General features: G+C 39.6%; 2 protein-coding genes across 2 annotated transcripts; one reads left to right on the forward strand and one right to left on the reverse strand.

Annotated features, from left to right (window-relative positions):
* Window positions 1-437: 437 nt before the first annotated feature.
* On the reverse strand, window positions 438-2,086 carry LOC105693315. Its single transcript, XM_012413155.2, has 3 exons — window positions 1,993-2,086; window positions 1,316-1,802; window positions 438-1,238 (listed from the first exon to the last, which is right to left on the reverse strand). Exons 2-3 carry the CDS (start codon window positions 1,523-1,525, stop codon window positions 921-923), a joined length of 528 nt encoding a protein of 175 aa, XP_012268578.2. The 5' UTR covers window positions 1,526-1,802; window positions 1,993-2,086; the 3' UTR covers window positions 438-920.
* A 370-nt stretch (window positions 2,087-2,456) lies between these two features.
* On the forward strand, window positions 2,457-13,488 carry LOC105693317 (neuronal acetylcholine receptor subunit alpha-10-like). Its single transcript, XM_048653934.1, has 9 exons — window positions 2,457-2,627; window positions 5,975-6,111; window positions 7,665-7,819; window positions 8,036-8,219; window positions 10,473-10,689; window positions 11,987-12,121; window positions 12,377-12,543; window positions 12,634-12,775; window positions 12,862-13,488. Exons 1-9 carry the CDS (start codon window positions 2,570-2,572, stop codon window positions 13,089-13,091), a joined length of 1,425 nt encoding a protein of 474 aa, XP_048509891.1. The 5' UTR covers window positions 2,457-2,569; the 3' UTR covers window positions 13,092-13,488.
* Window positions 13,489-13,497: the final 9 nt, after the last annotated feature.

Genomic DNA, 13,497 nt, shown 5'->3' on the forward strand with positions numbered 1-13,497 from the left:
TCTCTCCGTATTATCAACGTACATTTACCGCATAATATTCCCTATCATCGATCGTATAAATGTCCGGAATTTTATTAAATTTAAAGCTGGTCCGGACGCCGTTCGTCTTCATATCGAGGTCCATGTAATCTTGTTGTTTGAAGAAATATGCATTTTCTTGGCAATGGTGGGGCAGCTTATCCATAACAATCTAGAATTATCAACTATAAAAAGGAAGTTATGTCAATTTCCCTTTACAATTCTCCTCTCTAAAATTCATCAGGAATAGCATTAAATAATTGCGATCTCCGACGTACGATTTTCTGCATGCGTATAGATTCAAGATTCAATTTTTTTGTTGTTTATTGTACGATATAAAAATGAAACTAGCCACAGTCGAGTGAAATTCACATTTATCATATTTACATGCTATATAAAGTGAAGGGAGGCACCGAAGGCACATTATACATAGGGATGTATATACTTTGTGCAAAGTTTGTAATCTTTTACGTCGCCCGTCGAGACCTCGGAAGATTCATCTCTGAGATACTCAAAGAAAAAAAAATCGCCTCGACGAGTATTATTTTAAAATAAAGAAACTCCGGTTTTCAAGACAACACCCCCTTTCTTGAAGCGGGATGGACAGGAAATGATTATCTCGTGCGAATTTCATGCGACTACGCAATGTGACACTCCATGAATTATACAAGTCTTACATTCTATCGTTTTCTATTACATTTCATAATGATAGTGTTCCAAATCAGATAATATTAAATCTGGGAAGTAAAAGATGAATGAAGTGCACCCTGATTTAACGGACATGGACGAATTTATGGGGGTTGATCTGACAAGCTTTTTGTTTTGTGAATAATGCACATCCCGACCTCAAGATTCTGAATTGTTATTAAAATGAATTACAAAATAGATTGCGAGCGGATTTTTCATCGGCATTTATTGCACTTTCGTAATTTTTTTTCCTTTTGCACAGCCTTCTGCGGAGGCGCAGTAAGAATAAGAATTCTGTCGTTGTTCATCACCGCGCGAACTTTACTGGCGTCTATTTCTTCAGGTATCAGAAAATTTTCGCAATGTTTCAAGGTTCTCCTGACCAGATCCCCCAAAGCCGATTTTTCAACGATTCCCGGAAGCTGATTCTCTAGATCCCCCAGGGGGTGAACTGCGGTCACTCTAAGATTATCATTTTTTACTGTGATCTTCACCGACGACATGTCGATTTCCGGTGCCAATAGGAGCTTTGTCTGTTTTTTCAAAGACACAAAGGTAAAAACATGAAACAGGTGAGAAAAATTTCCTCCTACATTACAACATTAACTACCTCGTATAAATTGTCGTTTTTTACGCCGCAGTTAATGATTTGCATGACGTAATTGCTTCCAGGTGGTTTCACCGGGATTTTGACAGACCCCTTCGTAGGATCTGCGATATATTTTTTTTTTGAATTACATCTATGGGTAGGACAGGAAGAGCAACCGCATCCAGTATCGCAGTCCCCTTCGCAATTTGTGCATCCACCTTCGCCGTACATGATCCTAATATATTATTGATTATATTGCGCGTAAGGCTTCCTCCCTTGTCCGTGTTCAGCTTCTTCCAGCTGCTCTTCTTTATTCTGACAATGATAATGAGCGTAAGCCTCTTTGTCACTCTTGAGCCAAAGTACAACAGATATAATGACAAAATAAATTCTGCGCGATGTAAGTATACGAGTTGAGTTTTAGATTGAAAAAGCTGTTTTCAGTGGAGATCGACGAGACTCCGGTAATCATCGAGGTGGTAGAATATTCCTGTGGATCTTCAATAAGCTGAAAAATTCGAAAAAAAAAATACGAAACACCCGTCGAAGGAGTTCATTGAATTATTAAAACTTTTCAAACGAAATTTCTCTTCTATTTGACAATATCTTTGGTGAGAGATTTGAAATTCAGGTATAATTTAAGGTCAAGACTTGCAACAAACAGGACTAGCTAAGTTGTTTGGTGGTCTGCAGCTAACCTGCAGTTGTAAATATTCATAGAATCCTTTGGCGTCGGACGTTAGTAGATACGATAACCGCAACGATGGTGTACAAGCTGGGCATAGGATCAAACTGTGAACTTGTTAATTTCGCGTGACAAGGCGTGCAATCACTTTACAAAATAACTCGACCCTCCAAAACACTTCATCATTAATGCCGAAGAATGAGCTGACAAATGGCTAGCAAAAAAATGGCAATCGCCTACGAATTTTCTTATCATTCGGTCCGAACTTCGTGCAGTGTTTGTATTCCATTAACTTTCCTCCCTTAGATGGATGAGTTAATTAATGAAAATAGATAACGAAAACAGAATATTTTTTGGGGCGATATTTTTCGCCTTATTTGCGGTTTTACAGTCTAGTAAACTTCCCGAATTAAATAAAATGTGATTGAATAGGTGCTAATCGCTTTTTTGAAAATTGAATAGAATTTAGTCTTGAATGAACGCGTGCGCGTTGCTGGTCCAGAGCAAGGATAGTGGGGTAAAGGGGGGTAGCGCTTGTTGAATCTTCGGCGGGCCAAAAGCGAGACCCTACAGCTAGTTCTCATCTTCCCATGGCACCGGTCACTAGAATTACTCGACTTTTTGTCGTCATATTCGTCTTCGCTTATGGTGAGTAATCATCATTGTCGTCATCCCCTATATCCTTTGCGATATTTTTCATTAACTCAATGATTCCTGTCCGTTTTTCTAATCGCATGAATTTCCGTCCTTGATTTGGGATATTATTTTCAGTTTTTGATGTGTTCACGTTTTACATTACACGCATAATAATTTTTCAGCATAAATATTTTATGTCTGATGTATGCGCATATTCACCTGCATTACGTCTCATTCCTATGTACGCAGATATCTTTTCTACCCTGCAGATAAAATTCGAGATTCTTAAACTGAGAGAAAAGTTTTATTTCCCAGAAGTCTGAGCCTGGTACCATGATATATTTAAAGTTCAAAACTAAAAGTTAGGGGCTTATTCTTTTTACATGATTGCTTCTAGACCTTCTCGAACTTTATGGAATTTCTTGCCAAATTAGGCCCTCCGTTTCTACACCCGCAATTGGTCGCGAATCGTGCAGGAATTCGTAAACCATGAGAGAAAACATCTCAAATACTCGCCGCAACAAACGAGGAAATTCTCGGGGTAAACTTTGGGGTTTTATTGACGGTATTCCACGACTGCGAGGGTCGCGGCCGCAGTTAAGTGTAATTAATTTCTATAAAGTCCCCAATAAATTAGCATACTTTTTTTCTAACGGTTCGATGGTTACCATGGAATCTATGATTTCAAATACAGAAGCTACGATATAAGGGTGTACGAGATGAATCTTGGATTAATTGGGAGAAATATATTTTACAACTGCAATATAGGTTCAACAAATTCAAAAGACAATTACAAGACAAAGCTGAAGGTTGGAGGCGCAGGGGATCCCTTGTGGGCTTCGGTATATGAAAGCAAACAAGACGGACAAAAGGGAATATGTAATCTCAAACTTTCGAAGCTGAATTCAAGACGTGAGTGTGGTGAAAGTCGAGCGTGTAAATAATGCAGAGATAGAGAAACGTTCCTCAGGTTTTCTCCTAATTCTTGCACCCCCATTTTCTTGAACCTCGAGCTGCGAGAACCGCTTTCGAATATTGCGCTCTTGGATTAATTTCAGACATAATTAAAACGAATTCATTGTCAAGGATGAATTTCGCACATTGAAGCGTCACCTTTGATTCAACGCATTCAAATTCCAAACGATTCCCAATTTGAACATCTCCTTTCAGCATTGTAAAAATATTTCGAACAATTTATAACTACCGAAAATTCACCGGTAGTTACAGACAGTCTTCTAACCGGTGTAACGATCCTCGAAAATTGATGGAGCGAACTTTGTTTACACATTGTTTTCACACCCTTGTCTATTCGTTAATTTGCCAACTTTTGGATAGCGTAACTTCTGCTTATCCGAGTCGGAAAATGTACGCTTCACATGTAATTCGAATCGCCATCTGACACATACTCAAAAGTTAAAACCAAGGACCTACTGTCGACCCACCCCTGTTCACATCCCTTACACCAGATTTTATTGATATTTTGATCCATTCTCATAACGTGGGTCGACGGACCAAAACTATCCGAAAACACCGCAAACTATATCCTTCATCAAGCCTCTGCTGCAATCTAATTTACTATACACACCCCCGCGTGCTGAATCTAATTATCCAATCACGTTCACGTGATCCCATCCTTTGCTATGTGGGGTTATTTTATTCATTTTTTGTAGAGTATGAAATTCTATAAATTTTCTATCAAATTGATATTCGTAATATCCCGTATTTTACCGTATATTGACTCTGTTGGAATCCGGCAGAACCTTAGTTTGTAAAGTTTCCACCTGAAAAGTTTCGTGCAGATATTGTATATTGAAATTCAATTCATCGGCTGTAATACAAGTATAACGTTAACAGGATTCCTGTTGAAAATATATTCAGTTTCTTAGGCAAACCAAAAGTAACAACTTGGTATAATTAATTCCCTCGGAGACGATCGGTGTATAGGTAATAGGATTCAATTCGATAAATCAAAACGGTTGATCGTCATCCATGGATTGGAAGATTCGCGCCAACCTGTGCAGTTTTCCCTTTTCTCTATGCGACGGTATTTTCCAGCTGAATTCGGTTGAATCCCCTGAGTTTCGGTACAAAGTGTATTTTGGCGCGTTCTACTTTCATCACAGAGACTTTGTAGCAGGTGAGATTATTAATTAGTTTTCGGGCTTAGGAGGCTACGACAATTTATTACGGACAGTTTGTTGGAGTTTGTTGTAAATGTATAGGTGGTTATAAAATGTCTGCGAAGAGGTACGCAGGGAGAAGAGGGTGCCTAAGTAATAAACCGCTAATCACTTACACTTTGAAACACTTCGACGCCTACGTCATCGTTTTAGAAGAGAGCGCGTCTCGGTTATCAGGTTTCGCGATGTACTGCACCTTTCCCCCCTTCTTCGTCTTCACTCCCTAAGGAATATAAATCTCAGCTGGGCTGTGAAAAAAAAAAAAAAAGAAAAATTGAATTCCCCGAGTGTTTCGCGTTACATAATTGCTACTTGATATGGATTTATATTTTTGATGTCACGCCGGATTTAAATCCGATATCTCTTAACGAGAGACGTAGTACATATACGAAATTTCAAAGGGAAATTTTCATTCGAGAAAAACTTTGGATCGTGCGATACGTTCAATTGAATACGTAATGCAGCTTCTCACGTGGAAACAACTTGCGTTGGAAAATGAAGAGAAAATAAAAAGGCCTCACATGGCTCCGCGCGAGTCAGGATTATTCGGGATTATACAACGGACTTGGGACTTGCGAGCGTGCAACAGGTTCCTTATGAAATAAGTCGGTATTCAGCCGTGAGAATAGAAGCCAAAGATCATATTGAGAGATAAAAGTCATGTCGTTGGTGGAAAAGAGTAATTAATTATCAATTGAAAGCTCGAAGGACATTGTTCTGTACTCCCCATCATTGAGGCGTACAATGTCCCCTTGATGCTTTTTTTTTCTGTTTTTCTACTACCCATGCCATCGTCTTCGAGTTAAAACTGTATCTGTAATTGAAAGACCACAAATGAATCGGAGTCGACGAATGACCTGCCGGGAGGAAAAAAAGAGATCGTCCGAGCGTGTCATCCGAGGAGGCTTTTTTGACCTTTACAAATCCTCATCCCTCGCAAATGGGTCGATCCGTTCTAAGAATGACACGAGGTCAGCAAGCTGCTTTGATCATTATCCCCTACATGATTTTAACGTATTTAGGTTTTAGTCCGGCTTGTTGGCTCTCCCCCTTCGAGTCGACGTATATGTATGCTTTTTCAAATCGTTATTCTTTTGCACTAAAATTCTACCCCGTTTTTTGCTCGATTGGGTGAAAATTCATGCGTAATGAGATAAGGAATTCTGGTTTTTCTTACAGGAAGCTGCGACGAACACGAATACAGACTTACGAAATATCTTCTCGAGGGTTACGACGCCGCTGTGAGGCCGGCAGAAAATTCGTCTGAACCTTTGGCCGTCATCTTTGGCTTATCTCTTCACCACATTATTGATGTGGTGAGTTTTTTTTTTTTTTGTTCTTAATTCTTTTATTTTTTGCATTAAATAATTATCGGACCTAACGAGAAAATGGGGGTACGGGAACAACTGTGACTTGCAACGTTGATTTATGTTGTAAAATATTTACCTTAACTTTTTTTTAAATCAGCGGAGAGTAAAAATTTTTAATCATTTATTTCGATTCATTATTATAACATGAAAAAAAAACAAAAAAAAAAACAATGGGACTTTTGTTACACAGCGAGGATGGCATCGGACGGCCTAATAAAAGTAGAAGTTCGTTGTGTATATATTTGGTTTGGTTTGTTGAAGGTATTCAGCTGGTGTACATATACTTTGACTTTCGGGGGCTTTTAGAATTTGAATAAATCCCAGGAATCCTGAAAACGTACCCCTCGGCTACAGGACGCTGCAAAAGCGTTCGTAACTCTTTTACAATTCAATGATATTCCGCCGATATTAAACACGTGATTTTTTTTTTCTTATTCTCTGACTGAAACTTGGAACGATCAGTACTTCAAATTGGACATTTTTCTCTTCCTCGACCATCACGAAACCGCGGATGGCATTAGGGGGTTGGCGTCTCGTTGTTCGGCATGCTATAATATACCGCGAATTAAAATGCGAATTTTCCTAATCGAGGAACGAATAAAATGGAGAGTGAAACGGTGCAGCCGAAACACAATTTAATACTGCCAATGTGATCCTGCTTCAAATTACCTTACCGATCACATCACTGACAATGATGGGAATCAAGTTAATCGTAATATTTGGAGTGTTAGATCGATGCCCATGGATGAAATTGACGCGGCGAGGCGCTCACATAGATGAATACCATTATTCGGGGCTCGTCGTCGTTGCAGTTTGCCCAGTATTAAATCATAGTAGTAATGCAAAATTGGAAGATTGCTCGTAGTTACTAACAAAATTATACGACATTTGCAGTTCGTGCAACGGTAATCGTGTAAACTCGAATGAAATATAAATCGTTTAAATAATTTGCGGACCTTGCGCAGGTCGGGCAAACTCGAGTCTCGTTTCTATCGGCTTTAGGATTTTGCCATACATCAATGATCACTGGAGTCTTTATCTCGAGCCGAAAAATATTCGCGATCTCGAAGGACCTGCCACCGGGTGGACTGGATGCAAGCAAAATGCCGAAATATAATTTAACCTTTTTTTGTGTACGCTTTTCAAGCACCTGCGGAGTGTTTGCGGATATTTATCGTGGATTCCCAGTAGGCTTTTACTACGAGGTGGAATTGCGACCAGGATAATCTGCAACACTAATCCCAGAGAATCGACCTTTCGTAATGTTCTCTCCATCGGGACTTACGGAAAACTAAATCTATTTCACAATCACTAGTACACAAGCCAGTTCGAAAAGACTGTATGACATACTTTTACCAGTCGGAATCGCCGAATTTTTCACCCCCAACTCGCACGCATTACATTGATTACCATAATATAAACCATAAAAGGATATTTTTTTTTATCGTACATAATTAAACGATCTCTTTTCACGGGTTGCTAATTAATTTTTGAAACAGGATGAGAAGAATCAAATATTAACTACCAACTGCTGGGTTACTCAGGCATGGACGGATCATCATTTGAAATGGAACGCCTCAGAATTTGCTGGAATTAGGGTAATCCGAGTTCCTTACAACCGGGTCTGGAGACCGGACACAATTTTGTACAATAAGTAAGTGTGATTCCGGATAATGAAAAAGCGAAATTTCAACGAAAGGCTTAAAATTCAATTTATGCCTAGCAGCACAGATTTATAACGCGCTATGGTCCGGTAATTCGTCCCCTATCAGTGAGCTTCATACCTATAGCTCATCGATAAAAACGAGAGAAATGAACAAATAAAGTAAGTTTTTCGTTTTTGTTCAATTTTTCCATTGAACTGTTTCAGTGCCGATCCTCAGTACAGTTCGGCGGTGATAAATACGAATGTGATCGTAAGTCATACCGGTGAAGTGGTTTGGCTGAGTCACGGAATATTTCGAAGCAGTTGCGACATTGATGTTGAATTCTTTCCATTCGACGAACAGCGTTGCGCCCTTAAATGGGCCTCGTGGACGTACGACGGATATCAGGTGAGTGAGCGAACTTGACGATTCTGTAATCCGATTGAACATAATAATGTTTGAACAATTTTAATACAGCCGAAAGAATCTGACGCAAAAGTTTACCTATCGCGTTAAAAATACGAAACGTACGTATGCGTTCGTCACGAAGTTATGCGAATTAGTAAAAAACGATTTTTCAGCGGCGAAATAAATTCCGGTATTATTCGATTAGCGCCCCTGAGCCAGCGGAGTGAAGAGGGTGCTTCGCAGGGTAACGCAATTCTCCCTTTCATTTTTATTTTACTTTTATTAGTAAAATCTGCAATCTGTTCGATGCTGTCCCATTTGCAAAACGATTGGTGGTCGATTTTAGCCCCGCGCACCCCCGTTGCTGTGTGATAGATTTTCGTCTTTCTCTTTCGAATTACCGTACGCGTAGTAAATTTCTGTAATCTTGCAGAAACGACACGTAGGTCGCGTAAGAAAAGTTGATTTCTTTTGAATGAAAACGATTGCAATTATTAGCGCGACGTATTCGAAATCATTCGCGTTTCGCAAAGTACACTATCATAGCTTGTAGATATTGACGGAGAGATCGTAGTTCGGAAAAGAGCATGTGGCTCGACACTTTGATTGACGTCAGAGTTTGGGGTTAATTTTAAAACTGTCGTGACGCAAAAACCCTTCAAAGAGAAACAAAAAACATCCCTCTCATATTTTATCTTCGGCATCCCCAGCTTGAGCAATATTTCAATTCAGCGATGTGTTCGCACGAAACTGATATAAATATTCTATGGCATGGCGCGATGGTTATAGGTTCGCGGACCGCGCGTTATTATCGAAAATTTAATAGGCGAAAACCATCGCAGGTTGCAGGTGTTAAATGGGCGAGATTAACGGATTATGCAACGAATTGCGTTCCATTTCGGTAATCGTTAAATTGAGGGGCCCATGCATTACAAAATCAGCGCGAAGTTTAATATGGAAAAAGGAGGTATGGTACGTACAAGAAGAGTGTACGTATACCCATATCGACGGGAATTAGAACATTATCCGGCAGACAGGCGTAATATGAACATAACTTTGTAGCGACAAAATAAGAAAAAACCTTAAATTCCCGAATGTCATTGAAACTCGAAATGCACTCGCGACGAATGTTGCAAAGAGTCCCGTTGATGGGATACCATCCCCCCGCCAGGTTTCAAATCGAAAGGTTTAATCCTGAATGGGCGAAGAATTCAATGCTCTCCCTTCTGCTTTCACTTCACCCCTTACACCAACCCCTATATCTACCTATGTATCCATTCCCCGGTTTCTGCGCCAGTTCCTACGGGATACGCTCCCACGATTCCGGTCTCCGCCGTGGATAAACCCTCAGCATCAGCCACTCTCTATCTCTCATATCCCATTTTTCAATGGATACATATGGGCATGCTAAAAAATATACCCATCTCCATACATGCGGGTAGGCAACGCCGGTTTTCTCTCTGTGTATTTTTATACGTAGTTTTCACATAATATTATGTACATAGGTTTATGTACCTGTATTTATATATTTTTCCTAACAGGGTCCCAAGGCACCTTATTAGGTTGTTGTACGTTATTCGCTTTTTATCATAGGAGATAATAGATCTACTCGTCTAGGCTGATATTATTTTATTTTGAGTTGTTAACTTTTTCAAAGAGACGGGAAATTCAGAGGAAACAATAGATTGGTTGGTGCAACCGCAACTGAAACCAGATCGAGAAAAAAAATTTAATGCTTTGTATTCCGGTCGATGCGAGTGATATTGACGCCGATATCGGATATACGCCTTTTCAGTGATGCGCTCTGTGTGAAAAGCGGCATTTGCAATGCGCGGGAGAGCGTTAAATATTTCAATCGTATTTCATCGCACAAAATAGTAAACATAAATAAAAGGTGTGTTGTGAATCCTGTAGCGTCAAATGAGATTTTACGACGTGTTAGAGGGCCCATTTCTCTTTTTTCAACGGCTAAACCTGCACCCTCGCGTTATCGCATAACATACACGCCATTATGTACTAACGTCATGCCCTGAACGGATATTATTCATTTGACTTTCATCTCAATTATAATGGTAATTAATATCCGAAGAAAAATATTCGAGCTTCCCGAACATCGTCGCTTGCTGTCGGATGCATCCAGACGAAATTTCAAGATAATTATAGTCACGCTCTGCAGAATTCCGCGTTGCGATGTTGTCCTTTTGTTTCCTTAAAACACTCAATTTCGAACGTTGGAATTTCGTCCATGTATAGCTGGAATTGGAAAAGCAGAGCGAACAAGGGGACGTGAGTAATTACCAAGCAAACGGGGAATTCGATCTGGTGGATTTCTCAGCTAGAAAACACGTACAGTTTTACTCATGCTGCCCAGAACCTTATCCAGACATTACCTACGAAATTCGACTAAGAAGAAGACCCATGTTCTACGTATTCAACCTCATCTTACCATGCATACTCATCAACGGTATCGGTAAGAGATCATTCTTTTCAATTTTTCTCAAAATATTTGTTTCATTTTATTATTTTTACATGCGTCCACAAAGTATTAGGGCGTAAATTGGTTCTGCCACAAAGGATTTCGCTGCCATCGGAGCGTCGAATTTTTGTTGGCATGTATATATTCTCGTTTCAGTATTGAAAAGTGGTTCCCATTTATTCATTTTCCCTCGCGGCAAACTCGTTATCACTAGTACGGTTCGAAGATTATCGATTATCGCGTTTACCTTCGATTAATCCGCCGCAGCTCTTCTCAGGGGACATAATTGAGTCGAGGATATTTGAAAATAAAATACTTCGCAGACGTGTAACTAAAACTTGAGTAATTTGCCTTAATTTTTTTATAACTAGCTAGAAAACTTTATCAATTTCAACATGCAATTCCAAGGAAACCAACGACTCGCTGTATATACGTATACGTATACGTCGTATGAGAACTCAAATATTAATATTCAAGATCACCGAGCTTATTGATTCAGCACAACTCATTATCTCTCTGTTCTCATATACCTTCACCGATTACACGAAGCGCTTCATCGCATTATTAACCGCGAAAAGATAATCACCTGCAAAATTGTCATATTATTAACTATGCACCGCACTGTTGAAATCATTTTTGTCAAGTAGAAATCTTTGCCGGGTTCGTCTTTTTATTTTGAAGCTTTTGGTAGACTTCATCTACCTATACTATATTTACTCGGTTCCTCCGCGGTACCAGCGGGCTTTTTTTTTTATCTTCCGTTTTAATGCAACGTCGTTTTCCGGTCGCTTTTAACCGGCAACAGGAAGTAAATAAGAAAAACGATAACGCCGTGGCTTAGTTTTCTATACATCTATACTTACTACCCAGTAACGAAGTGGCAACTAACTTATTAGAGCTTTGATACGGCGAGTTTAATGAAAAGGCGCCTCTCGTGTTTAATAACATGCGCTGCTGCTGCAGCGACCTGGGGCAATCTTAGATTTTCATTTCTCAGATTTCTACCTCGTTTATATCCTTGCAGCCTACTGGGATAATTTGTATTTCATACAACTAATAATCGTTGAACGAACTTTTCTGCAACCCGATTTCTCCGTGTTTTCATTTTTCACCATTAACTTCCAGTGTCTGCACTGCAGTGCAGCCGCGATTTGCATATCGTTTGGAACAACTAGTGATTGAATCAATGATCAATATTACTTTCATTCCAGCTAGTTACTTTTTATAGAACTCGTACTTTACGTGTACGTAGGTATAGCCTTGAAGCTTAAATTAGTTTTCAACTTTTTAGCTCTTCTTGTTTTCTACGTTCCATCGGAGTCTGGGGAAAAAGTTACCCTCGGAATATCTGCACTTTTGTCGATGACCGTGTTCCTCATGACAATTCGCGAGACGTTACCACCGACGGAAAAAACACCGTTAATTAGTAGGTATAAGTTGGAAAACGTAACGCAGAGTTAAACGATGATATTAGACTTGGGAATTCGTTTCATCCGTTAAGGGAATCGAAGTCGAATTAGTTCTACTCGTCGCTTATATTTGTTCCAATTTTGAGCAATTAATGCAGACAGCAAGCTGTTGTCGTCACGTACAATTCAATTTCAATAAATTAAAGAATAATTAGAGAGGAAAGTATCAGCGTGAAAATAAATTCGAACTAATGATAAATTAATGTTCGCAGGTCTATATTACGGCGTGAGTATTTGCCTGGTTTCATTTGCGTCTGGTCTTGCGGTCGTGACTCTGAATTTGCATCACCGAGGTGTTAGGGGTACGAGGGTGCCAGCGGTAGTGAGGTCTTTGGTCTTGGAAAAACTGGCACGTGTCGTATTTCTCAATTTTCAGGAGGTATCATAAAAATGCGAGAATGTTATCAGGCTGTGGGTGAAAAATATATGTCTCTTATGTAACCGAGGGGCGTTATAAATATAATTACAGGACTTGCCTTCCGCGGAACCCTCTCGGAAAAAGAAATGTCCTCTCCATTGTAAATCCGATATCAGCCCTCCGGCACCACCTCAGGTTCAAATGTCTCCAAAATATCTTCCAAGGCGAAATGACAGCGCGAATAGCAGCCCAGGTGAATTGAAATTCATCCCTACCGAAGTATTGAAATTATCGATATCCGTTTCAATAGCTCTTCTTACCTTTTTTTTTTTTTTTAAGATGTTGGAATTGAGGCCCAATGGTCCCGAGTCTTGGGTCGTGTTCACTCAACAATAGATCGCAATGAAAGACGCCTCACGGAACAAGAACGTCGAGAAAGAACAGAGTTGGAGTGGAAGCAAGTTGCTCTCGTGAGCGATCGAGCACTCCTTTGCGTATTCTTTCTGACGACGATAATCAGTACCACGGTTATCCTTTGCGGATCACCCCCAGCAGAACCGATCAAATGAAACGCAACTTGCCAATTTTAATCGTCTGAATCCTTAGTCCAGAGACAAGAAAATGTACGGAAATTGAATAATGTGATTCACTTATGCATCCGACGCCGCATTGGTCGATGAATATCATCGTACGTTTCAGATTTAATACGTAAATTTATTTGCAACGAAGTAAGTTTTAATTGTCTGATAATTTTTTTTTGTCCGTAAGTAATTGTATGATGTTAGAATATCTATGCGTTGACTGCAGAGTAGTAATCTTCGGTTAACGATCTATGTTTGTATATCGATGTCCGAATTTATGATATGGATGTAAAATGTAAACGTGTGATACTATTAGTGATGTGTTGTTGTAAAAAGCCATCCACACAGGTATGACGATAAAAACTACCTAGCAATAATTAGCGGTGTTAATACG

The sequence above is a fragment of the Athalia rosae genome, chromosome 1 (assembly GCF_917208135.1).
Source record: "Athalia rosae chromosome 1, iyAthRosa1.1, whole genome shotgun sequence".
Classification (NCBI taxonomy): domain Eukaryota; kingdom Metazoa; phylum Arthropoda; class Insecta; order Hymenoptera; family Athaliidae; genus Athalia; species Athalia rosae.